Here is a 26838-nt window from a genome sequence, read left to right on the forward strand (position 1 = left end):
AAGAAGGTAGTTCTAAATACCAGCTATGACCACATGACCAGCTGCAGAAACAAGGACTGTATGTGTGCACCGAATATTTTTGTTCTCTTCATTTATAAAATATAAGATGTAAACAGGGCTAGTGCATTTTTGGCTGTATGCTTGTTAGGTGTACCGTGTTAGGTGCAAGTATGACTTTATAATTGTATTCAGAGATGTGTTAAGAAGGGGTGGACTGTGATGGTTACGATTGTGTGTCAACTTGGCTGGGCCATGAATCACAGTGGTTTGGAAGTTATGGTGTAGTTTGGCAGCTATGTAATGATGTAATCACCTCCATAATAAAGATCTGATATAATGCAATCACCTCCATGATGAGATCTATTATGAGCAGATAAGCAGTTGAACGGGAGTTTCCTTAAGGGAATGGCTGACATCCAATTTATGTGGACTTTCTGGCAAAGCTCTCAGGCTTTTGCTTGCTCTGGATTCTGCAGCTGGCTCCTGTTCATTTGGCCTCTGGTTCTTGGAACCTAAGTATCAGCTTACCTGCTCATCTTGAGATTCATCAGCCTCTGCAGTCTGTGAGTCAGTGGCCTGCCAGCTTACCTACCTATCTTAGGATTTGTCTGCCTCTGCAGCCTGTGAGCCAGAGGTCTGTTGTATGACCTGCCAATCTTGGGTTCCCTAGCCCCTGAAGCTAAGTGAGGAGACGCTTCCAGCCCGACTCAGGGATTTGGGACTTTCCAGCCTCTACAACCATGTGAGACATTTCCCTGATACAAATCTCTCTCTATGTATATATACCTGTATATCTGTGTGTGTGTGTGTACATATATATATATACATATATATATATACATATATATATATATATACATATGCTTCACTGGTTTCGCTTCTCTAGAGAACCCAGCCCAAGACATTTCCAGTCCCCTAATGAATGAGAAACCCTGGTGACATAGTGGTTAAGAGCTACGGCTGCTAACCAAAAAGTTGGCAGTTTGAATCCACTAGGTGCTCTTTGGAAACCCTATAGGGCAGTTCTACTCTGTCCTATAGGGTCACTATGAGTTGGAATCGACTCAACAGCAATGGGTTAATGAATAATGATGTTGAACATCTTTCCATGTGTTTATTGGCTATTTGTGTATCTTCCTTGGAGAAGTGTCTGTTCAGGTCCTTTGCCCATCTTTTAACTGGGTTATTTGTCTTCTTATTCACTGCTTTGTAAGAATTCTTTATATATTGTGGATATCACTCCTTTATCCCCCCACTTGCTCTGGAATGTCAAGTAGCTAAAGCAAATGGAAGAAATGATGAAGTAAAAGAGCTAAAAAGGCGATTTCAAAGGGTGGCTCAAAAAGATAAAGTTTTATGATGAAATGTGCAAAGACCCGGAGTTAGAAAAACAAAAGGGAAGAACATGCTTGGCATTTCTCAAGCTGAAAGAACTGAAGAAAAAGTTCAAGCCTTGAGTTGAAATATTGTAGAATTCTACAGGGAAAAATATTAAACAAGGCAGGAAGCATCAAAAGAAGATGAAAAGAATACACAGAGTCACTACACAAAAAAGAATTGGTTGATGTTCAACCATTTCAGGAGGTAGCACTGAAGGAAGAGGTCCAAGCTACACTGAAGGCATTGGTGAAAAGCAAGGCTCCAGGAATTGATGGACTACCAATTGAGATGTTTTAACAAATAGATACAGTGCTGGAAGTGCTCACTCATCTTGAAAGAAATTTGGAAGATAGCTACCTGGCCAACCGACTGGAAGAGATCCGTATTTATGCCTATTCCAAACAAAAGTGATCCAAATGAATGTGGAAATTATCAAATAATGTCATTAATATCACACGCAAGTAAAATTCTGGTGAAGATCATTCAAAAGCAGCTGCATCAGTATAATGATAGGAAACTGCCAGAAATTCAAGCCGAATTCAGAAGAGGATGTGGAACCAGGGATATCATTGCTGATGTCAGATGGATCCTGGTTGAAAGCAGAGAATACCAGAAAGATGTTTATCTGCGTTTCATTGACTATGCAAAGGCATTCGACTGTGTGGATCATAACGAATTATGGATAAATTGCAGAGAACGGGAATTCCAGAACACTTAATTGTACTCATGAGGAACCTGTATATAGATCAAGAGGCAGTCGTTTGAACAGAACAAGGGGATACTGCGTGGTTTCAAGTCTGGAAAGGTGTGCATTGGGGCTGTATCCTTTCACCATGCTTATTCAATCTGTATGCTGAGCAAATAATCTGAGAAGCTGGACTATATGAAGAAGAACAGGGCATCAGGATGGGAGGAAGACTCATTAACAACCTGCGTTATGCAGCTAACACAACCTTCTTTGTTGAAAGTGAAGAGGACCTGAAGCTCTTACTGAGGAAGATCAAAGACCATAGCTTTCAGTAAGGATTACACTGCAACATGAAGAAAACAAAAATCCTCACAACTGGACCAATAAGCAACATCATGATAAATGGAGAAATGATTGAGGTTGTCAAGGATTTCATTTTACTTGGATCCAAAATTAACACCCATGGAAGTAGCAGTCAAGAAATCAAAAGATGCATTGCATTGGGCAAATCTGCTGCAAAGGACCTCTTTAAAGTATTGAAAAGTAAAGATGTCACCTTGAAAACTAAGGTGCACCTGACCCAAGCCATGGTGTTTTCAATCGCCTCGTATGCATGCGAAAGCTGGACAATGAATAAGGAAGACCAAAGAAGAATTGATGCCTTTGAGTTATGGTGTTGCTGAAGAATACTGAATGTACTGTGGACTGCCAAAAGAACAAACAAATCTCTCTTGGAGGAAATACAGCCAGAATGCTTTTTAAAAGGAAGGATGGCGACACTGTATCTCACATACTTTGGACGTTATCAGGAGAGACCAGTCCCTGGAGGAAGATATCATGCTTGGTAAAGTAGAGGGTCAGTGAAAAAGAGGAAGACCCTCAACAAGATAGACTGATGCAGGACCAGACAGTGTTTCCATCTGTTGTACATAGGGTTGCTATGAGTCAGAACCTATTTCAGGGCAACTAACAACAACAACTCCTTTATCAGATACAAGATTTGAAAATATTTTCTTCCATTCTTTGGGTTGTTGTGGGGTCAGAATGACTTTACACAAAGAATTTGGTGTTTATCCTTGGTTCCTGAGAGATAACCTCTAAAACCTTGGAATTTCCCCAGTGATTAAATTCTTTGTTACCCCAGAGGGCTCCAGATCACACTTGAGGGTTTTTGCTAGTGAGGTGACACTTAGTGGGGCTGGCCAACCTACAAAGACTCATCTGGTGAGATCAACACAACTGCAGGAGACAGGGACTGGAGGTTGAGTTCAACCATGATTCAATCAATCATGCCTATTTAATGGAACCCCTGTAAAAGTTCTGGACACTGAATCTCCATGAGATTCCTAGTTGGTGACAGACATAGATTCACAAGGGGGGATGGTAGCGTGTTCTTTGGGACATGGAATCCCCACATTGGGAACTCTCCCAGACCTCACCCTATACATCCCTCCACCTTTATCCATTTTGCTATAATAAAACTGTAATTTTAAGTATAGCACTTTCCTGAGGTGTCTGAGTCATTCTAGCAAATTATTGAACCTGAGGGAGTAGTGGGAACCAGCAGGTCAGAAGTGAGGGAGGCCTGGTGACCCTTGAGCCTATGGCTGGCATCCTGCAGGAGTAGTGGAAAACCCCAAATCCACAGCCAGCAGGTCAGAAGTGAGGGTGAGTGAGAACCCCCAAGCTTGTGGCTGGAGTCTGAAGTCTTGGGCAGACTTGGCAGTCTGGAGGGCTGTGCCCTTTAACTTCTGAGATCTGACCTAGCTTTGATGGTTAGGGTCAGAGGAAGAAGTAACCTCATTTGCAGTTGGTGTCAGAACAGAACTGGTTTGATTTCCTCGGTAGGGTTTTTCACTTTTTTGATATTATTTGCAGCACAACAGTTTTTAATTTTCATGTCACCCAACTTACCTAGTTTTTCTTTTGTCACTTATGCTTTGGTGTCATATCTAAAAAGCCATTGTCTAATCCAAGGTCATGAAGATTTACCCCTATGTTTTTTTCTATGAACTTTATAGTTTTAGTTCTTACATTTAGGTCTGTGATCCACTAAGCTACTTTTGTAATTTAAAATTTTCCAATAAAGATTTTTTTTTTTTAAAGAGCAGTTTTAAAGTGAGCTGAGGTGAAAAACTGGAGCAAATTACCTGGAGAAATTAGTCAAAAAATCCTTATAGGATCAAGCCTGTATTATTAAGATAGCAAGTATTACATATGGGCTTTAGTGCATTTTTCTACATATGCCATCTCATTTGAGGTCTGTATCAGGGAAATTTTTACCATGTTACATATGAAAACTGCAAGACCGGAGAAGATGAAGGAGAGGTTTGATCTGCCCCCAGCTGAGGCTCAAGAAGCTGAGTAACATAGGGCTGCGGCCACCCTTGGTTTCCTCGCCTCTGAAATCAGAGCCATGGCTCTACAATGTCAGTGCTGTCACCCTCTGCACTACTGAACATTCGCTACGACTCAGTTTCTTCCTCCATAATATGAAAACAGGAATGCATGCCACATTGTTGTAGTTGTGTGCCATCGAGTCAATTCCAACTCATAGCGACCCTACAGGACAGAGTAGAACTGCCCCCTAAGGTCTCCTAGGCTGTAATCTTTAAGGGAACAGATAGCCAGGCCTTTTCTCCTGCCTGCTGAGCAGCTGATGGGTTCCAGCCACCAATTTCCAGTTAGCAACCGAGCATTTAACCATTGTACCACACACAAAAAAAACCCAAACCCTTTCCCGTCAAGTCAATTTCGACTCATACCAATCCTGTAATAAGGACAGAGTAGAACTGCCCCATAGTGTTTCCAATGAGTGGCTGGTAGATTCGAACTGCTGAACTTTTTTGGTTAGCAGCAAAGCTCTTAAGCACTGCACCATCGGGGCTCCTTAATACAGGCTTTAAAGATGAATACAAGCTTACAAGTTGCCAGCTAAGATACATCTATGGTTCCATCCCACTTGGAGCAAAGGAGAATGAAGAAAACCAAAGACAAATGGAAATACTAGCCCGAAGGACTAAAGGACCAATTAACCAGAGACTCCACTGGCCTGTGACTAGATGGTGCCCGGCTACCACCAATGACTGCCCTGATAGGGAACACAAAAAAGTCCTGGACAGAGCGGGAGAAAAATGTAGAACAGAATCCAAATTCACATAAAAAGACCAGACTTAATGATCTGACAGAGACTGGAGAAGCCTCTGAAGCTATAGCCCCTGGGCGCTCTGTTTACCCAGAACTGAAACCATTCCCAAAGTCCACTCTTCAGACACAGATTAGAGAGGAGTATAAAACAAAAAATAATACATGTGAGGAATGTGCTGCTTAGTTCAATCTGATATATGGGACCAAATGAGCAGCTCCTGTCCACAAGCAGGAGGAGAAGGCAGGAAGGGACAGGAATTGATGCAATGGTCACACGGAACGCAGGGTGGAAAGGGGGAGTGTGCTGTCACACTGTGGTGTTTGCAACCAATGTCACAAAATAATATGTGTATAAATTTTTGAAGGAGAAATTAACTTGAGCTGTAAATTTTCACCTAAAGGACAAAAAAAAAGAAATATTGGTGGTTCAAACCCATCCAGCGGCACCTCGGAAGAAAAGAAACATACGAAATATATGTAAAGTGTTTAGAATATAATACGTGCACAATAAATGATAGCTATTTTTTTTTTATTACCGATAGTACCACTTTTTTTTTTTTTATTACTAACGGTAGCTTTACCAGACTTTTTCGTTGGGCATTCCTGGACATTACACCTATAAAATCTCTACGGTCATTTTCCAAATGATGCCCTTCTTCACTGAGGGGCTGGAGTTCCCCAAACTCTGCCTGTCCTTACACAGCCCCAACCCTACCAGTTTTGGAGACAGGGCTAGATGATTCCAACAGCTTTCTTTACACTCTCCAACAACTGATAATGTTATCAAACCCGGGAAGGTGGGTCTCTGTTCCACGCGCTCCCCTTGCCAACAAAAATCTAGACACCAGCCTTTGAGAAGACGAAAGTAACTTTATTTGAAATGCTGGGAACAAAAAGCCAAGAGAAAGGTCCTCAGATCGGACTAGCTCAACGCCAGGAAGCCAGGGTTTATGTAAGATAGGGTAGCCTAATGGCGGTTGCGCAAGCGCACCGAGGGGTGTTCCGCACGTAGGCTACAGGGGAGGACGCAGGGATCAAGGTCTCCGCGCAGGCACACCGTGACATTCACGGAGCGACGTTACCTTAATTAAGGACGAAGTTTGCTCCGGGGCGGGTCTGACTGCATACCTGGGCCTCAGGAGACCGTTTCGCAGTTCCGCCCAGGGCAGGTCGGGAGAAGGAGCTTGGTTCGTTTTACCTCAGACGAGTCCAAGGAGCGGAATCCACGGATCTGAAGGGCCCAGACCCCTCCTGGGGCAGCTCAACCAACTGTCGCTATCTGTGCCAGTGGGCGCCCGACCAAGTCGGGCTGGCCTCTCCCGTCTCCCCGCGCAGCATCCGGACAGAGGCAGTGCGAGGCCCTGATGGCAGCGACCGTGATCCTGGAGCCCGGGGGCCGCTGGTGCTGGGACGAGCTGGTGCACGTCATGGTGCGCGGGTTGGCTCCGGGGCAGCAGGTCACGCTGCGCGCGTCCCTGCCCGATACGAAGTGCGCGCTATTGCGCGGATGGCGGCGGCGAGCTGGGCGGCAGCTTCGGGGGCCGCGAGCCGGTGGGACTCATCTGGACCCCGGAGCCTGAGAAGCCCTTGCTGCGGCTGCTGAAGCGGGACGTGCAGACGCCCTACGTGGTGCAGCCGGAGGTGCTCGAGGGCCTTGAGGCCGAACCGCGGCAGGTCCTGGGCCGGGCGGTGCACGAGCGCGACCTCTTGCTGCCCAAGTTGCGGAGGGAGCCGGGTTGCGGGGGGAACCGGTGCACGGGGGTCGCGTGAACTCCATGCTCTTCCTGCCGTCAGGTGAGCGACCGGCTTCTCCAGCTGTCCTCCTGTGACGATTGTCTGGGTCGGAGAGGCGGTGCTCCCCATCCTTCCACCAAATTTCCCAGGAGCTGGAAGAGGTCAGCCATGACCAAGGGGCATTGCAGACTTTTCTAATCATGGCTCTGTTAATTTATAGTGGGGCCCTGGTGGCACAGTGGTTAAGAGCTCAGCTGGTTACCAAAAGGTCTACAGTTCAAATTCACTAGCCACTCACTGGAAACCCTATGGGACAGTTCTGGTTTGTCTTATAGGGGCGCTATGAATGGGAATCGACTTAAGGGCAGTCGGTTTGGATTTGCTTAAGTTCTTGATCAACAGCATTGACATTACTTGGAAGTTGGTTAGAAATGCAGAAGCAGACTGCCACCTCTTTCGCGAGCGACTGGTGGGTTGGACCTTTAGGTTAGCAGCCAAGCACTTAACCATCACTGCATCACCACGGCTCCCTGGGCCCTACCCTAGACCTGGATTAGAACCTGCATTTTGACAGAATCCCCCAGGTGATTGATGTGCATAATGAAGTTTGAGAGCCACTGCTCTAGAGCATTGAGCCTCCAAATGTGCACCAGCGACAGCAGCATCTCCATCATGTTTGTTAGAACGTTTCAGGCCCCACCCCAGACCTGCCCAATCTGAAACGTGGGGCTGAAGACCAACAATCTGTAATTTTAACCAGCTTTTCATGGTTATTCTGAGGTAGCTGAACTTTGAGAACCACTTGAAAAGGACAGTGTGCTCTGGGAGAATTGTTCTCATATACTGTCCCCTTAATTGTTTTTATTGCTGGCAGAAAGGAGCAGTTTAGTTAAGGACCTGAAACCCAGTTTGTTATGAAATATTTATAGTTTTCTCTTGTCAGTTTAAGTAACAATACTGCTTGAAGAAGGCCCTCAACGAGATGGATGGACATAGTGGCTGCAACAGTGGCCTGAAACAGCAATGATTGTGAGCATGGTGCAGGACCGGGCACTGTTTTGTTCTGTTGTACATAGGGTTGCTATGTGACAGAACCAACTTATGGCACCTAACAACAACAGTGCTGCTCTGGAAAGCGAATGAAAATTTTGCAAAATTGAGAAAGTGGTTGTTGGGTAAACAACCTTAAAATATTATAACAGTCCATGTTTTGTAACCAGTGCCTTAAATATTCAGTGAGCACCTTCAGATTCCCTTTTAAAAACTGTCAGATACCATTGATTTGGCAGTTTTTTATCTCTAGGAATCTCTCCCTCCCAAGTATACAAGTCTGTTTTGTGGTACTACTTGTAATATTGAAAAGTTGAAGACACCCTACATATCCATCAGTTAGGGACTGAAATTATGGTGTGTTCATATTTTCAAATAATTTGTAGCTGTTAAAAGTGTACAGTACTACTAAAGGCATTTCAGAGTACAGAAAAGGAAGGAATTCTCCCCATTTGGCAGTGTGCCTGCCCTGTCCGCCACCCACCCACGGCAACAAGCACCCCTGCTGCTGGGAGGAATGGGTGCCCAATCCTGCTCCCGGCTGCTTAAGGTCAGCAGCAGGCATTGTAGGCCCGGCTGGGGCAGGGGCGCTGAGTTGCTGCTCCCCTTGTGCCCCATCTGGCACCCAGAGCCTCCCTGCAGTGACCTTCATGCGTCTGAGGGGCCACACACCGGGCAGGATCAGGCCAAGTGCTCACCTGAAGTATCCTTAGTGGGAACTGCCCTGGCAGTGCATAGCATGACAGACCATGGGCTCATGTCCCCGGAAGTCCTGTGCCCCACAGACCCAGAAATTTGCACAGTGTCCAAATCATAAAACATATGTCACAACATATCATGGACGTTAAGCAACACTATACGTGCATTAGTTTTGGCAAGATGGAGGTGATGATGGAAGGCATCTGAGGAAGTGGAAATAGCAGGCTCAGAGATTCAATAGTGGAAAAATTCAAATGTGCCCAAATACAGATTGTTCACGCTGGAGTATAGGGTACACACAGAATAAACCATTTACTGTCGAGTCAGTTCCAACTCATGGTGAACCCGTGTGTGTCAGAGTAGAACTGTGCTCCAAAAAGTTTTCAATGGCTCATTTTGAGAGCAGCTCACCAGGCATTTCTTCCGAGGCACCTCAGGGTGGACTCAAACCTCCAACCCCTTGGTTAGCAGCTGAGTGTGTTAACTGTTTGCACCACCAGGGACTCCTACATACAGAATAGCAGTGTGGTAAAACTCCAAGGGTAGGAGCATGCCATGTGATGGGTAGCCCTACACGTATTTAGTTGGACAGGCAAGGGGAGACCTTAAAGATTTGTAAGTAGGGAAATGATACAATTGACACTGCACTTTAGAAAAATAACATGATATGAAGCACCATTGTGGACACTATTGCAGTAGTGAAGGACACTATTACAGGGCTTCTAAGAAAAGGAAACAGTGGTCCTTTTCTATCTTCTGCATTTTATGGAACTTCATATTTTCTTGGTACTTCCTAGTCAGACCCAAGAGATGTAGGGACGGAAGAGAATTATTCCCTCTCCTAAAAGTGGTTTCATTCTGAACAGCACTTGGGGGTCCATTCTGCATGGACATTGGGATGGGTCTGGAGAGGCCCCAGGGGCGGATGCTGAGTAAACCCCATTTCAGAAGGGGGCAGTGCTATTCAGGCTTCTTCATCCCTTTAGAAGGCATTGACTGGACCACATGTTGCTAACCAGACCCCCTTACCTAAGTGAATACCCAGCATCAACTGGGTACCTCTGGTTTTCTCTACTTTCTGTGTTTCTGCCCCATTCCTGCTTATACACGTAAGATCTATTTCAGCTAAATTCAGTACTTTTTTCCCCAAAGAAATTCATGATACTTGAACAGAAGGATATAGCCAAATGTACAGTAGTGATTTTCTGAGATGGTGCTAACCTGTTACTATCCAAACCAGAGTAAAAAACCACTGTTGCAAACCAAGTATGCAAAGCTCAAACTTGTTTCTATGCGATGCCTGTCCAAGCTTCCATAAGACTTCCCATGCTGGACACAGACCCCATTCAAAATGCACATGGCTTGGGACCCCTAGGATTCTTGGAGACCACTTAGTCTGGGAATGCTTCTCACAGCTGGCCTGGCAAAGCCCTACCAAGGTGCCAGGCCTCGAAGCAGAATTTCCAGCCATATTGTTTTCTCTTTTCCCTTGCTGGTATACAATATCTGACTCTCTTAGAAAAGTGCAGTATTTAAAGCTTGTTGTAAGTAAATGCCAGATTCTAAACTTGAGTCTGTCAAAGCACTCCATAGGCTTTATGAACCCTATTTCTCATTCAGCCTGGTGAATATTGGATTGAAAACACATGGATACAAATCAAAACCACAATATGATACCATTTCACTCCTACTAGGATGGCAGAGACTAAAAAAAAAAAAAAACCAGAAAATAACGAATGTTGGCAAGGATGTGGAGAAATTGGAACCCTTATCCATTCCTGTGGGGAAGAGACAAACCATGCATTTTGTATAAGCCCTGCAGCCAGATTATACCAGCTTGTGTAAAAGTGGCGTGGGGGCAGTGTCTGACCTCTTCCAACCCCACAAGGGGGGAGGAGAACCAAGATCAACAGGGCAAGGCTGACTTCCATGAGGTGGAGACCAGACGAGCCTCATCTCTCCACCATCTTTACGAATTCTGCCACCACCTGTCCCTTGCACGGCATTCTACTTCTCTGTTGGGTTTGATAATTCATTGCAATGGCTGCACACAACACACAGACCATACTCAAACATTCGGGATACAGCTGTTCCGTTAGGACAGTCTCTTCCCCACCGTACTTGCAGGCATGCCTCTCCCTGGCCATAGGCCTCTCCCCAAAGGCACTCAGCTTTCTCTCTCTATGGGCTAGAAAGACCACCTCATCATCTCCTGCTGCCAGGTCTCTCCTGCCACCATGTCGCAGTGTCCTAGGGTTACAGCTTGCTCTCTCTGTCTCCTGGGTCCAGGAGCTTCTCAGTGCAGGGATCCCAGGTCCAAATGACGTGCTGGTTCCTGGCTGTTCTTCCTTGTTGGTACTGGGATTCTCCTCTCTGCTCTGAAATTGGCTCTCTTTTAAGGCAAAACTGATCAATCCCCTTGGTGGGCCACAATTGCCCTATCACACAGTCCCACCCAATCACCTGGGTAGGAGTTACAAAACCATTGCTAGAAAGGCCACACAAAAGTAATCAGTCACACTGCAGCTTGTAATATGCTGTCTCAGTTATCTAATGCTGCCGTAACAGAAATACCACAAGTGGATGGCTTCAACAAACAATTTTATTCTCTCACAGTCCAGTAGGCTAGGAGTCTAGATTCAGGGCATCAGCTCCAGGGGAAGGCTTTCTCTCTCTGTTGGCTCTGGAGAAGGGTCCTTGTCATCAATCTTCCCCTGGTCTAGGAGCTTCTCCGTGCAGGAACCCCAGGTCCAAAGGACATACTCTGCTGCCAGCACTGCTTTCTTGGTGGTATGAGGTCTCCAACTCTCTGCTTACTTCCCTTCTATTTCTTATAAGATAAAACGTGGTGCAGGCCATACCCCAGGGAAACTCCCTCTTAGATCAGTAAGGGTGTTACAATCCCACCGTAATTCTCTTTAACATAATATTACAATCACAAAATGGAAGACAACCACACAATACTGGGAATCATGGCCTAACCAAGTTGACACATATTTTGGGGGGACACAATTCAATCCATGACATATGCCATTTAAATTGCATGCATTTGCGTGAATATATATATGTGTTATGTTGCAAAATGGTGCAGCCATTGTGGAAACAGTGTGGTGGTTCCTCAAAAAATAGAACTACCATACACACACCTATTGCTGTCGATTCCGACTCATAGCAACCCTAAAGGGCAGAGTAGAACCGCTCCATAAGGTTTGCAAGGAGCACCTGGTGGATTTGAGCTGCTGACTTTTTGGTTAGCAGCCATAGCTCTTAACCACTATGCCACCAGGGTTTCCAGAACTACCATATGACCCAGCAATTCCACTTTAGGTATATGCCCAAAAGACTTGAAAGCAGAGACACAAACAGAGACTTGTATACCAATGTACGTTGCGGCACTATTCATAATAGCCAAAAGGTGGAAACTACCTAAATCCCCATCAACAGATAAATACGTAAACAAAATGTGGTACATACATACAGTGGAATACTACTCAGCCAGCAGGAAAAGTAAAGTCTTGATACATGCTACAGTGTGTATGGAGCTTGAAGACATTATACTGACTGAAATAAGCCAATCTCAAAAGGTAAATATTGTATGACCTCCCTTATGTAAAAAAACAAAAGGCAAATATATAGACACCAAAGTTTATTAGTGGTTACCAGGGGTGGGGAGGGGAGGGGGTTGCTTATACAGTACGGAGTGTCAGTTTATGGAAATGGAAAAATCTCATTGATGTACAGCTGATTGTTGTAAGTGCTGTTAATAAGTTGTACACCTATAAAAAGTTGAATTGGCAAAAGTTGTGTATAGATTTACAACAACAAAGAAAAAGTATCTGCTAAGTCTCCTTAGGTACAACCAAACATCTCATGGGATTTGGTTCCTTTTGGAGGTTTAGGGTCATGGTTTCATGGGACTTCCCAGTTAATTGGCTTAATAATGTGTTTAGTCCTTCTATTCTACCTCCTAGTTCATTGCATAGTGCCTTGGGTCTTAAAGCTTGCAAGCAGCCATCCGAGGCACAGCACTTGGCCTCTTCACCTGGAGCGACAGAGGAAGAAGGAGAGTCGGGAATTGGAGAAGGATATGGAATATGTGGCTAATTACCTCCATGAACAACTGCTTCCTTTGCCATGAGACTAGAAGAACTAGATGGTACCCGGCTACCATTACTGAACATTTTGATCAAAGATTCCACAGAAGAATCTTGATCTAGAGGGGGGAAAATGCAGAACAGAATTCCAAATTCTCATGGACTTTAGACTTTCTGGGACCATGGAGGGTGGATGAACCCCTGAAACTATTGCCCTGAGATAATCTTTAACTCTGAAACCAGAAATATTCCCTGAAGTCTTCATAAAACTGAACAATAGTTAACTAGTAAGAAAAGGTCTGCCTTATATGAGGTATTTAGAATAGGCAAATCCATAGAGAGAGAAAGTAGACTAGAGTTTACCAGGGACTGGGGAGAGAAGGAAAGGGGGAGTTATTACTTAATAGGTAGTTTCTGTTCCAGGTTACAGGAAAGTTGTGGAGATGGTGGTGATGTCTGCATAACATTGGGACCCTAATGTCACTGAACTGTACACTGAAAATGCTCAAAATGGATGATTTTTGGTCATATATATTTTATTACAATTAAAAAAAGAATAAAATAGATTCTTCTTTTAAAGAATAGATTTAAAAACAATATGCAAATGTGTGGTAATTATCTGGAAACTTCAAGAAAGAAAACACCCATGCACTCAATCTCTGCCTATTATTATGAAATCAAACATTATATTTTGTTCTACAATATTCTAAGACTTTCACATACATGGTTAGCTTTGATCTCCATATAAAGAGACGTTTATCATGTTATATAAGAGAACTCTAAGACCCAGAGAGATAATGAAACTTGCTTAAGGCTACAGAACTAGGCAGTGCTGAAGTCAGAGCTAGAACTCTGGTTGTATTTCACCATAATGCTGCAGCTCACCTTTGGAGTTCTACATTTGAAGTTAGTCAAGGCTCTGACATTTAGATAGGTATGGTCTTCAGCAACTTAACATTCTCTGAAGCTCAGATTCCTCCTCTGTAATATGTGAATAACACTTCCCAAGTGGCAGGAGTTTTGGCAACAGGAAGCTATGACATGAAGCTATGCATGTAAAACAGTTGAGACACCAATAACCAAAAAACCAAACCTGCTGCTGTTCACTTGATTCTAGTTCATGGTGACCCTGTGTATTGCAGAGTAGAATTGCTCCATAGGTGTTCTTGGCTGTGATCTTCACTGGAGCAGATTGCCAGATCTTTTCTTCTGTGGAGCCACTGGTGGGTTCGAGCCGCCAACCACTTGGTTAGCAGCTGAGCGCTTAACCATTGCGCCACCTAGGCTCCTAGCATCTATTAACAAAAAACCAACCAAAACCCATTGCCGTCGAGTCGATTCTGACTTATAGCGACCCTATAGGACAGAGTAGAACTGTCCCATAGGGTTTCTAAGGCTGTAATCTTTATGGAACCAGACTGCCACATCTTTCTCCCATGGAGTGGCTGGTGGGTTCAACCACTGAACTTAAGGTTAGCAGTCAAGTGCTTAATCACTTTGCCACCCGAGTTCCTTTTTAGAATCCAACAGAAGTATTTTGGAGCCTTGCTGGCACCGTGTTTAAATGCTCAGCTGCTAACCAAAAGCTTGGCAGTTCAGATTCACCAGCCACTCCTTTGAAGCCCTATGGGGCAGTTTTACTCTGTCCTACAGGGTCAGTATGAGTCAGAATCAAATTGACTGCAACAGGTTTGATTTGGCTTTGGTTTTAGGAGTATCTTAAAATCTTATACCACCAATGTTCAACATGGGGTCAGAGCTTTAGGTTAGTGGTCCAGCACAAACCATTCATTCGAACCACCCAGGGACCTTGTGAGAAGATTACAGCCATTGAAGACACTATGGAGTGCAGTTCTACTCTGAAGCACTTGAGGTCACCATGAGTCAGAATTGACTCTACTGCAACAGGTTTGGTTTTTATTATTTTATAATTATTATATAAACATAACGCTTGGGCGTCCCTGATCATCTTACCTATAATGCTCTAGGATCATGTTCAAAATGCTGCCCTTCAGTACCTATTAAAGCTAAACATTCCCACTCTATGATTCAGCAATTCCACTCCTTGTTATATATCCCACACACACACACAAAAACAAACCAAAAAACCAAACCCCTTGCCGTGGAGTCGATTCTGACTCACAGCAACCTAAGGGGCAGAGTAAAATTGCCCCATAGGGTTTCCAAAGCGAAGCTGGTGGATTCGAACTGCTGACTTTTTTGGTTCGCTGCCAAGTTCTTAACCACTGTACCACCACAGAAATCCACAAATATGTCTATCAAAAGATACGTTCTTGAATGTTTGTAGCATCATTATTACTAATTGTCCCAAACTGGAAACGACCAGTAAAGTGGACAAACTGTGGCATGCTCACAGGGTGAAATACTAATCCAACAATGAGAAAGATCTACAAGTACACCCAACAATATGGATGAATTTCACAAACATGTTGAGTGCCAGAAGCCAAAAACCAGAGACATACTGTAGAATTCATTCCTGTACAGTGAAAAGATAGTGAAAACTATCCTGTGATGTTCCAATCATGATAGAATACCTTTGGGGAAGAAGGAAGTGGCTGAAGCAGGCACGTGAGTGGCTTCTGGGTGTTGGTAAGGCTGTTTCTGGATCCAGGTGCTTGGTTAATACGGTTATGTTAAACTGTGACAATTCAGTGAACTGTGCACTGAGAAAAGTTGTCCTTTTGGAATCCCCAGAAGCAGCATAAAGTGAGTCCAGAGCAGTCTGCAGCGGCTAAAGCTTGGAGAACCTTGTACTCCATATTGAATCTGGACTCTTCCAGGGGCCATGGTAAGTTACATGATGGAAGGCAATGGCCCAAATCGAGTTTTCTGGATGGTTACATTTAATATGGGGGCATTGGTGGTTCGGGGCCCTGGCAGCACAGTGGTTAAGTCCTTGGCTGCTAACCAAAAGGTCAGCAGTGATGCTAATAGGTTTCAGCAGAGCTTCTAGACTAAGACTAGGAAGAAAGGTCTGGTGATCCGCTTTCAAAAATCAGTCAGTGAAAACCCTCTGGATCTCAATAGTCTGATCCACAACCGATCATGGGATGGCACAGGACCGGCAGGATGGCAATCTGTTGTGCATGAGGTTGATGTGAGTCCAGCATCTACTAGACAGAGTTAATGATAGCATAGGGGTTACAGATTACAACACATTTTGAGGGAACATAATTCAATCCATACAAAACCAAAACAAACCCAGTGCCGTAGAGTCGATACCGACTCATAGCGACCCTATAGGACAGAGTAGAACCGCCCCATAGAGTTTCCAAGGAGCACCTGGCCAATTCGAACTGCCGACCCTTTGGTTCGCAGCCGTAGCACTTAACCACTATGCCACCAGGGTTTCCACTCAATCCACAAAAAATCCATAACAAGGTTAAATTGACAAATGTTGGGTTATGTTTACAAGAACAAGTTGTCCTTTTCCATGGAAGGGCTCGAATTCCTTTAATTCTGTTAAACATGGTTTCACTTGCTCTGGAATCAGACGAAATGAAACATCCCCTAACAACTTTCATGCCAACAAATCAGAGTGGTTTGAGGGCAAAGTTCTAGGGGGAGGGTTCAGGGCCACACACAGACCAGAGCCTTTCAGGCTGGGATAAGAAGGCTGGTTCCTTTGACCTCGGACGCTTGAGGGAAGCGGTGTCCACTGGTCTCAAGTGTCCAGACCCCGACTGGAGCCGCTCAGCCACCAGCCACTCCCAGAGCCGGTGAGCGCCTAACCCGGTCTGGCCGTCCCCGCGCGCTCCGCAGGCTTCCGACAGAACTCGGGCTGCGGCCTCCGGAGAGCGGGAGCGTGCAGCAGGGATGGCGGCGACTGTGATCCTGGAGCCCGCGGGCCGCTGCTGCTGGGACGAGCCCGTGAACATCGTGGTGCGTGGGCTGGCCCCGGGGCAGAAGGTCACGCTGCGCGCGTCCCTGCGCGACGAGAAGGGCGCGCTCTTCCAGGCCCACGCACGCTACTGCGCGGACGGCGGCGGCGAGCTGGACCTGGCGCGCGCGCCCGCGCTGGGCGGCAGCTTCGCGGGCCTCGAGCCCATGGGACTCATCTGGGCCCTGGAGCCTGAGAAGCCGTTTTGGCGGTTTTTGAAGAGAGACGTGCAGACACCCTTCGCGATGGAGCTGGAGGTGCTCGAGGGCCACGATCCCGAGCCACAAAAGGTCCTGGGCCGGGCGGTGCACGAGCGCTACTTCCTGCGGCCTGGGGTACGCAGGGAGCCGGTGCGCGCGGGCCGGGTGCGCGCCACGCTGTTCCTGCCGCCAGGTGAGCGTCGGCCGCGGGTGGGCGGTTGGGGGCCTGGGACCTGTGGCCTAGAGCTTTAGTAGTTTGCCCCGCTGAAGGTCAGCTCTGAAGCACTGACCCCCCCCCCCGCCCACAATTGACAATCTCCGTGGCCGCACAACCAAAATGGAGGGTTTTAAAAAAATTTTATTGTGCTTTAAGTGAAAGTTTACAAATTAGGTCAGACTCTCATACAAAAATTTATAAACACCTTGCTATGTACTCCTAATTGCTCTCCCCCTAATGAGATAGCATACTCCTTCCCTCCTCTATTTGTTTTTGTGTCCATTCTGTCAGCTTCTGAGCCTCTCTACCCTCTCATCACCGCTTCAGACAGGAGATGCCAACATAGTCTCATGTGTCTACTTGATCTAAGAAGACACAGTACTTCACCAGTACCATTGTCTATCCCCTAGTCTAGTCCAATCCCTGTCTGAAGAGTTGGCTTTAGGCATGGTTCCTGCCTTGGGCTAACAGAACGCCTGAGAACCATGACCTCTGGGGTCATTCTAGTCTCAGTCAAACCATTAAGTCTGGTCTTTTTACGAGAATTTGGGGTCTGCATCCCACTGCTCTCCTGCTCTGTCGGGTTCTTTTCGTGTTCCCTGTCAGGGCAGTCATCGGTTGTAGCCAGGCACCATATAGTTCTTCTGGTCTCAGGATGATGTAGTCTCTGGTTTACGTGGCCCTTTCTGTCTCTTGGGAAACCCTGGTGGCGTAGTGGTTAAGTGCTACGGCTATTAACCAAAGGGCTGGCACTTCGAATCTGCCAGGAGCTCCTTGGAAACTCTATGGGGCAGTTCTACTCTGTCCTGTAGGACTATGAGTCGGAATCGACTCGACAGCACTGGGTTTGGTTTTTTTTCTTTGGTTTTCTGTCTCTTGGGCTCATAATTACCCTGTCTTTGGTGTTCTTAATTCTGCTTTGCTCCAGGTGGGTTGAGACCAGTTGATGCATCTTAGATGGCCACTTGCTAGCGTTTAAGACCCCAGACACCACTCTCCAAAGTGGTATGCAGAATGTTTTCTTAATAGATTTTATTATGCCAATTGACTTAGATGTCCCCGGAAACCATGGTCCCCAAACCCCCACCCCTGCTACACTGGCCTTCGAAGTGTTCAGTTTATTCAGGAAACCGCTTGGCTTTTGGTTTAGTCCAGTTGTGCTGAACTGTCCTATATTGTGTGTTGTCTTTCCCTTCCCCTAAAGTCATTCTTATCTACTATCTAGTTAGTGAAAACCCTTCTCCCTCCCTTCCTCCCCACTTTCGTAACCATCAAAAAGAATATTCTCTTCTCTGTTTAAACTATTTCTCAAGTTCTTATAGTAGTGGTCTTACACAATATTTGTCCTTTTGCAGCAGACTAATTTCACCCAGCATAATGCCTTCCAGGTTCCTCCATGTTATGAAATGTTTCACAGATTCTTCACTGTTCTTTATCGATGCGTAGTATTCCATTGTGTGAATATACCATAATTTATTTCTCTATTCATCCACTGATGGGCACCTTGGTTGCTTCCATCTTTTTGCTATTGTAAACAGTGCTGCAGTGAACACGGGTGTGCATATATCTGTTCATGTAAAGGCTCTTATTTCTCTAGGATATATTCCAAGGAGTGGGATTGCTGGATCATATGGTAGTTGTATTTCTAGTTTTTTAAGGAAACAGCAAATTGATTTCCAAACTGGTTGTACCATTTTGCATTCCCACCAGCAGTGTATAAGTGTTCCAGTCTCTCAACAACCTCTCCACCATTTATTATTTTGAGTTTTTTGGATTAATGTGAGCCTTGCTGGAGTGAGATGGAATCTCATTGTAGTTTTGATTTGCATTTCTCTAATGGCTAATGATCATGAGCATTTCCTCATGTATCTGTTAGCCAGATGTCTTCTTTAGTGAAGTGTCTGTTCATATCCTTTGCCCATTTTTTAATTGGGTTATTTGTCTTTTTGTAGTTGAGTTTTTGCAGTATCATGTAGATTTTAGAGATCAGATGCTGGTCGGAAATGTCATAGCTAAAAACTTTTTCCCAGTCTGTAGGTAATCTTTTTACTCTTTTGGTGAAGTCTTTGGATGAGCATAGGTGTTTGATTTTTAGGAGCTCCCAGTTATCTGGTTTCTCTTCTGCATCGTTAGTAATGTTTTGTAATCTGTTTTGCCATGTATTAGGGCTCCTAGAGGTGGCCCTATTTTTTTCTTTCAGGACCTTTATCGTTTTAGATTTTATATTTAGTTCTTTGATCCATTATGAGTTCGTTTTTGTGCATGGTGTGGGGTATGGGTCTTGTTTCATTTTTTTGCAGATGGATATCCAGTTATGCCAGCACCATTTGTTAAAAAGACTGTCTTTTCCCAAAAATGGAGGGTTCTGATATATTAGGCTCAGTGCTTAGTGTTTTATTTGCATTATCTCATTTAATTTTGATATTATTATGCTGCAGATGAAAAACCAGGCTCAAGGTTGGTAGGCTCATTACTCACCTTGCAATTAACAACTACCATGTAGATCTCTACAGGTATCAGCCTGAGCAGTCTTCCGCAAAAAAAAGAAGGTCAGTGGAAAGTATCAGCATGTGGCCCTTAACTGGTGGCCTGGGTACACTGGGCCCCTTCTCTTCTTTATGTCCCTCTGTGCCACAGATAAAAGTGCCTTGGTGGCACAGTGGTTAAGCACTCAGCTGCCAACTGGAAGGCCAGTGGTTCCATCATACTAGCTCCTCCGAGGGAGAAAGATGTGGCAGTCAGCTTCTGCAAAGATTACAGTCTAGGAAGCTCTGTGGGGCAGTTCTACTTTGTCCAATAGGGTAGTTATGTGTCGGAATGGACTTGACAGCAATGGCGTTGGGTGCGTACCACAGATAACATTTCAGACTTTACTGCCTTCCTCACATAATCTCCCCCCCACCCGCATCTCTCTTGATAAACATCTGAAATACCAGCACACAAAATCTAAAGGTTGATACAACACAACATAAAGCTTTGTTTTAGATTCTTAATTCTGTATCCAGTCCTCTAACAGGGTTCATTTCAGAATGTAGAATCCACACTGTCTAAAACGTGAACTCCTCCTTCGGCAATGTAGTCATTAACAAGAGATGCTTATTATTCTCCCTAACAACAACTAAAAATTCTCAGAACTTTGCAGATAAATTATCATGGAATCATATGGGGGGTCAAATCATTAGTGAGAAGGTACTTTGTGTATTAGGTTTTCCTTCCTCCAAGGAGCTTGTATTCCTTTTCAGGAGTGACTCAGGGATGTATTCTTTTCCTTTGAGTCACAGGAACCCACTAAATAATTTAGCAAAACAAAAAACCATTGCCGTTGAGTTGATTCTGATCCTAGCAACCCTATAGGACACAGTAGAATTGCCTCATAGGATTTTCAAGGGGCTGCTGGTGGCTTTGAGCTGCCGACATTTTGGTTAGCAGCTGAGCTCTTAACCACCGTGCCACCAGGGCTCCAAATAATTTAGAAAGGTCTCTAAAAGAAAAGTAAATTCTTTAAGTTGTGTAACGCCTTTGGTTTGTACTACCGCCTCCTCTAGGACCCGGACCTTTCCCAGGGATCATTGACATCTTTGGCATAGGAGGGGGCCTGTTGGAATACAGAGCCAGCCTTCTGGCCGGCCATGGTTTTGCCACATTGGCTGTAGCTTACTATGAATATGAAGATCTCCCCAAGACATATGACAACATACACCTGGAGTACTTCGAAGAAGTTCTGCACTACATGCTTCAACACCCTCAGGTTCTCCAAATGTTTTTTCCTTAATCAGTCTCTCTAGAAGTATCTCCAGAGAGGGCATGGCTTGGCACTCACCTGCACCATGCGCACTGATCCTGCTCTGCTCCCCTTTTCACAGAACAGATTTCTTTTGGAGACCACTTTGGCTTTACCCACCCATCCACCCACTGCCATCGAGTCTTTGGCTTTAGGTGCTTCTTATTTCCACTTTGTCTGTTTCAGATGGATTTAATGATGTAGAATTAGTCATAAAATCCATGTGAGATTTTATTTAAAGGAATTATTTAGTAAGATTAAAATTTCTTTTGTAATGCGAATAGAGCTTCTAATTTATCTTTGCATGCTTGTTCTTAATCTTTAATTTTCTGGTATCAGTGTATGGTCCCAGCTTTTGATGACATTAATGGTTCCCCGGTATATTTAGATGGGGTTTGATGAATTATTCACTTCTTGGAATAGAGCTTGATTCCACACAGAATTGGATACCCAGCCACGTTAAGACTTGGATCAGGCTCACCTGAATGAGGCACCCCTGCATGCCCTGAACTTGACAGGCTCTGTTGTTCAGCACTCTTCAGTGGTTGATACTCTGGAATGTTTTTAACCAGTTCCCAACTTTCCCAGTGTGTTTAAGATTTATTTGCCATGTGTTCAGCCAGATATTCTTAAAAAAGAAACAAAGAAACCAAACCTGTTGCTGTCCAGTCGATTCTTACCCATAGTGACCCTATAGGACAGAGTAGAACTGCCCCATAGAGTTTCCAAGGGGCACTTAGTGGATTTGAACTACCGACCTTTTGGTTAGCAGCCGTAGCACTTAACCACTATGCACCAGGATTTCTTTATGCTGGAATAAATTCCCCTGTCAGCCGAGATTGATTCTCTTGGCACCAATTTACAAATTAAAACCAGCAGCATCTCTAATTGCATTTTAGAAAAACATTTTTGTATAGATTCCTGACTCTTGATTCTTCACCCTTCTTTTCTTCCAGGTAAAGGGCCCTGGCATTGGGCTTCTGGGCATTTCTCTAGGAGCTGATATTTGTCTCTGCATGGCCTCGTTCTTGAAGAACATCTCAGCCACAGTTTCCATCAATGGATCTGGGTTCAGTGGAGACAAAACCATACAGTACAAACAGACTAACATCCCATTATTGGGCCATGACCTGAGAAGAATCAAGGTAACTTTCTCGGGTGTCGTGGACATTGTGGATATTCGGAATGATATCGTGGGAGGGTGTGAGCACCCCAGCATGATTCCGATAGAGAAGGCCCAAGGGCCCATCCTCTTCATTGTTGGTCAGGATGATCATAACTGGAGGAGTGAGTTCTATGCCCAGCTAGCCTCTGAACGGTTACAGACCCATGGAAAGGAAAAACCTCAGATCATCTCTTACCCTGGGACTGGGCATTACATCGAGCCTCCCTACTTCCCCATGTGCCCAGCTTCCCTGCACAGATTACTGGACAAACCTGTGATCTGGGGCGGGGAGCCCAGGGCTCATGCTAAGGCCCAGGTGGATGCTTGGAAGCAAATTCTTACCTTCTTCTGCAAACATCTTGGAGCTTCTCCCAAATTGTAATGCATTGCTCTGTTGTTGACATGAGAGATTCAAGGTTAGATTGCAGTGTTTAACAAATTTTTTGAAACAGTTGTCCTCTGGATAACATTAAATACATGTTATTAGTATTAATTATGTATTTTGGGTAATTTTTTGAATAAGTTTTAATTTTTCATTAATTTTACTGTGTAACACATGCTTGTTTTAGAAGATTCAATCAGAGATAGACAACATGAAAAACTAAAAAAGATTCCCAGTGTTACTATTTATCGTCTTCAAGATTTTTTTAGTTAACAGCTAGAGCCAGATAGGAGCTTTAAAGCTGAGCAAACACTAGGTTACTTTTCACATCACTGAGAGATAATAGCCATCCATTGTTTGCTACCAACTGTTCAACTACTGGTAGCAGGGTAGAAGTTTCTTTGTCCAAACGGGTGCAGAGGGGTGTTGATATAAAGAGGGCCAGACCTACATTTTTATCATGGAGATCAGAGAATCATTTGGGAGGAGGAATGGGGAAAAAGGAGAGCATCTGCCTCTTGAATAGCTTAGCCTGAAGTCTGTTCTAAGGGTGAGTGACTATGACCTATTTTCCCTCTTGATTCCAGCTCTAAGAAAAGACCTTGGAAGATCATAGTGTAATGGTCTTAAAGGCACTCATTTCACACTGTCTTTGACATCAGGGCTAAACAGCGTTATTTAAGTGTATTCAGCTTTACTGAAAGGGTAAGCTACAGGGAATTAACAGTTATGGGTAAGAATGTTTAAAACAAGGTTAAATGTTATTTTTCGCCTACTCCAAGGGCAAAGCATGTGCAGAGTTAGGTCTTTCAATGAGGATCCCTCACCCACCCCTGCACATCCTAACCACTCTGCCTCAGGATTCATGCCCCTCTCCCTAGCAGCACATTTACTCAGGTCTCAGTTCTTCATTATTGAATAATACGCTGGGTGTCCACTGAGACCATCACAAATGGACTAGGGTTTGTTGTGTATATTCTCAACAACTAAATAAATAAAATTTAAAAGGAGAAAAAAAAATTCATGTAATAAAAAATAGAATTAATAAGAATGTTCATCCATTGTGAAAAATGTAATTAATGTCACTGAATAATTTGCATAGGAATTGCTAAATGGCAACCTAATTTGCTGTGTAAACTCTCACCGAAAACAAAATATTTTTAAAAAATGGACTTTGATAGTCCAAGTTTTGAAGGTCATTGGAAAGGTTTTCCAGTGAGGGTGAACTGCAGATAATGGTTCTTTATCTTTCTAAAGGTACATCAATTTTTATAATCATCTGGCTGAAACCATAAAGGAGGAACAGAAATTTTTTCTTGACTAGTCTATAATATATATAAGACAGGCCTTGCAGACAAGGGAATTATATTTCATCCTACTGCTGATATATATTAATTCCTTTTGGTTCATTATCCTACTCCTGCCCACCCCGTCATCCATCCTATCTTCATCTTTGTGGAAGAATTTGTGCCCTCTGGGGTCCCTGAGACTGTCCCTGGTGGCACAAATGGTTAAGCATTCAGCAACTAACTGAAATGTTCATAGTTCTACCCGACCCAGAAGCACCTCGAAAGAAAGGCCTGGCAATCTTGCTTCCAAAGGTCACAGTTATAAAAACCCTATGGAGTGCAGTTTTACTCTGAAACAATTGAGTTGCCAGGAGTTGGAATCAACTCAATGGCAACTGTGTTTTGTTTTTGAAGGGGTGTGCCAGGCGCTCCTTGGAAACTCTATGGGGCAGGTCTACTCTGTCCTGTAGGGTTGCTATGAGTCAGAATCGACTCGACGGCACTGGGTTTGGTTTGGTTTTGGTTTGGGTCCTTAAGACTAAGAAACTACTAAACCATTTTTATCAGTGCCCACTCCCTTGGCTTCCCAGAGACCCAGGAGAAGCTTTGAAATTGCTGCTTTCTAAGGTCTTGAATAACTTCTTAGACAAGGAGATCTCTCCTCAGACTTTCTGGGTTGAGGACAGAGGTTTTCTATCCATCCTATTACACATACTAGAGATGGCAGTGTGTTGTTGGATGCAAAAAAGAAGAAGAGAAGGAGGGTAAAGTGTTTGACCTAGAGATGTGAGTTCTCCAGGGCTTGGCCTTGGTCCTTCTTTCTACATTCTATCTAAGCAGTCTCATTCTATTCCCATGACGTTTAATGCCATCTACATGTTGACAGTCCCAAATTTATGTTCCCAGCCCAAACTTTCCTTCTAAACTCTAGGCAAGTATATCCAATTCTCTTCTGCTATCTCCACTTATGTGTCACAGAAATTTCAATTTTCAAGTCCAAAACTGGGTTCTCTATGTCTTTCTTCCTTCTTGCAAAATACATACGTAAATAAATAACCCCATATTCCTCTCCTCATCTTCCTGATCTCAGTAAATAGCATCACCGTAAGCCCAACTGCTCAAATCAAAAACTTAGGAGTAATTCTGGATTTCCTTCCCAATTCCTATGTCCAACCCATCAGCAAGTCGTATGGTTTCTCCCTTGAGAATACAAATCCTGTCTGTCCACTCAAAACATGTCCAAACAAAAACTTGTACACAAATGTTACTATTATTCATAATAACCAGAAGTGTAAACAACCCAAATGTCCATCAGTTGATGAATGGATTCATAAAATGTGGTACAGCCATACAATGGAATATTATTTAGAAGTAAAAAAATGAAATATCAATACATAATACAACATTGATGAACCATGAAAACATGCTAAGTGAAGGAAGCCAGTCACAAAGAATCAAACATTGTATGCTTCTCTATATGAACAGGCAAATCTATAGAGGCAGAAAAGATCAGTGGTCGCCTAATGCCAGCAGTTGAGGGAGAGATTGGGGACTGACTGCTAAGGGGAGCAGGATTTCTTTTTGGGGTGATGAAAATGTTCTAAAGTTGATTGTGGTAATGGAGGTAAAACTGTGAGTACACTAAAAGCCATAAATTGTATACTTCAAATGAGTGAAATGTATGGCATGTGAATTATGCCTCAATAAAGCTGTAAAAAAAAAAAATCTATCCACTCTTCTCTGTATCCGCTGCCATCCATCTAGTCTAAATCTGCATCGTCTCTTGTCTGGACTATTGTAATAGCCTCTTGACTCCTTGTTTCCAGGGAGACCAATTTTAATATAATATTCTATATGAAAATATTTTTATAAATAGTTATAATCATATAAAATTACGTATATTTGTAACACTTATTTGAGGAGCCCTGTGGCGCAGTGGTTATAGTGATCGACTGCTAACCATAAGGTTGGCAGTTGGAAACCACCAGCGGCTCTGTGGGAGAAAGATGGGGTAGTTAGCTTCTGAGGAGATTCACAGCCTGGAAACCCTACAGGGTTGCTATGGGTTGGAATCAACTGACGCACTGGATTTGGTTTTGGTGTATATTTATTTTGTGTAAAATAATTATAATACTAAAACACACAATACTTTTATTAATAACTTAATATATTAATAAACTACATGAAACCAGTATCTAATAATTTTATATAGTAATTATTCTAAAATAATATTTAAAATAAATTTAATCTAGTAATTTCCCTGCTTAATATTCTTCAGTGGATTCCTACTGTACTTCTATTAATTTAAATTCCTTACCATGGCTTACATTATCTGCCTCCTGTTTTCCCTCCATCCTGCCCTGCAACTCTTGCTCTTATCTACCATACTTTAAGAGCAGTGGCTTATTTTTGGTGTTCAGAACACCTGGGCTTCTCTTTCACCTCAGGGTCATTATACACACTAGGCCTTGTACTGGAAGGCCATACTCCTCCCTCTTCCATACTTTTGCCAAGACTGGCTCCCTTTAAACCTTTCAGTCTTCTAGCTGTTATTTAATTACCTCCTCAAAGAGGCGTGCTTTGATCATGTCAGAACTAGAAATAGCCCATCTCTCACAGCAGTTGAAGCTCACCTTCAAATCACCTACATTCCATTTGGATTGAGATAATCTGGATTGCTAGCACCTCTAGACCATTTACCTGCTCTCTCTGGAGGAAAGCAATATCATCCAGAGCCTGAATATAGCTCTACATTTTTTCCTATACAATGTCTGGCACTCAGTAAGAAAAATCAGGCATGCAAGAAAACAAGACTGAAAACTATGAAAAATAACATAAAAGAAAACCAGATCTATAAAAGACCAAGATAATGGAGATATTGAACCCAGCTTTTAAAATAATTATAATTAAAATGTCCAGAAATGAGAATAAAGTGAATCAAGTGGAAATTCTAGAACCCAAAACTAAGTACTCAAGGGATGGGATTAACAGAAGATAAGGCACAACTGAAGAGAGAATTTGTAAATTGGAAAATAAGTCAAAATAAACCATGCAAACTGAAACCTAGAGAGATAAAAAGATGAAAAATACAGAAAATAACAAAAGATATAC

At 43.7% G+C, this 26838-nt stretch overlaps 1 protein-coding gene and 1 pseudogene across 1 annotated transcript; both read left to right on the forward strand.

The window, feature by feature from the left end:
- The first annotated feature begins 6237 nt into the window (after nucleotides 1-6237).
- On the forward strand, nucleotides 6238-13356 carry LOC126084447 (peroxisomal succinyl-coenzyme A thioesterase-like; annotated as a pseudogene).
- Nucleotides 13357-16379: 3023 nt separating this feature from the next.
- ACOT4 (acyl-CoA thioesterase 4) lies at nucleotides 16380-25515 on the forward strand. The gene is made up of 3 exons (XM_049898782.1): nucleotides 16380-17086; nucleotides 20656-20858; nucleotides 21848-25515. The coding sequence occupies exons 1-3, from the start codon at nucleotides 16630-16632 to the stop codon at nucleotides 22436-22438; spliced, it is 1251 nt and encodes a 416-aa protein (XP_049754739.1). The 5' UTR covers nucleotides 16380-16629; the 3' UTR covers nucleotides 22439-25515.
- The last annotated feature ends 1323 nt before the right edge of the window (nucleotides 25516-26838 follow it).

This window comes from Elephas maximus, chromosome 10 (genome assembly GCF_024166365.1).
Source record: "Elephas maximus indicus isolate mEleMax1 chromosome 10, mEleMax1 primary haplotype, whole genome shotgun sequence".
Classification (NCBI taxonomy): domain Eukaryota; kingdom Metazoa; phylum Chordata; class Mammalia; order Proboscidea; family Elephantidae; genus Elephas; species Elephas maximus.

What these genes read in the sequence shown, in the direction of transcription:
- ACOT4 (XM_049898782.1), top strand. Translation starts at nt 16,630, where the DNA reads ATGGCGGCGACTGTGATCCTGGAGCCCGCGGGCCGCTGCTGCTGGGAC. An exon ending in CACGCTGTTCCTGCCGCCAG is followed by an intron (nt 17,087 to 20,655) that starts GTGAGCGTCGGC and finishes CGCCTCCTCTAG; the next exon opens with GACCCGGACCTTTCCCAGGG. An exon ending in ACATGCTTCAACACCCTCAG is followed by an intron (nt 20,859 to 21,847) that starts GTTCTCCAAATG and finishes CTTTTCTTCCAG; the next exon opens with GTAAAGGGCCCTGGCATTGG.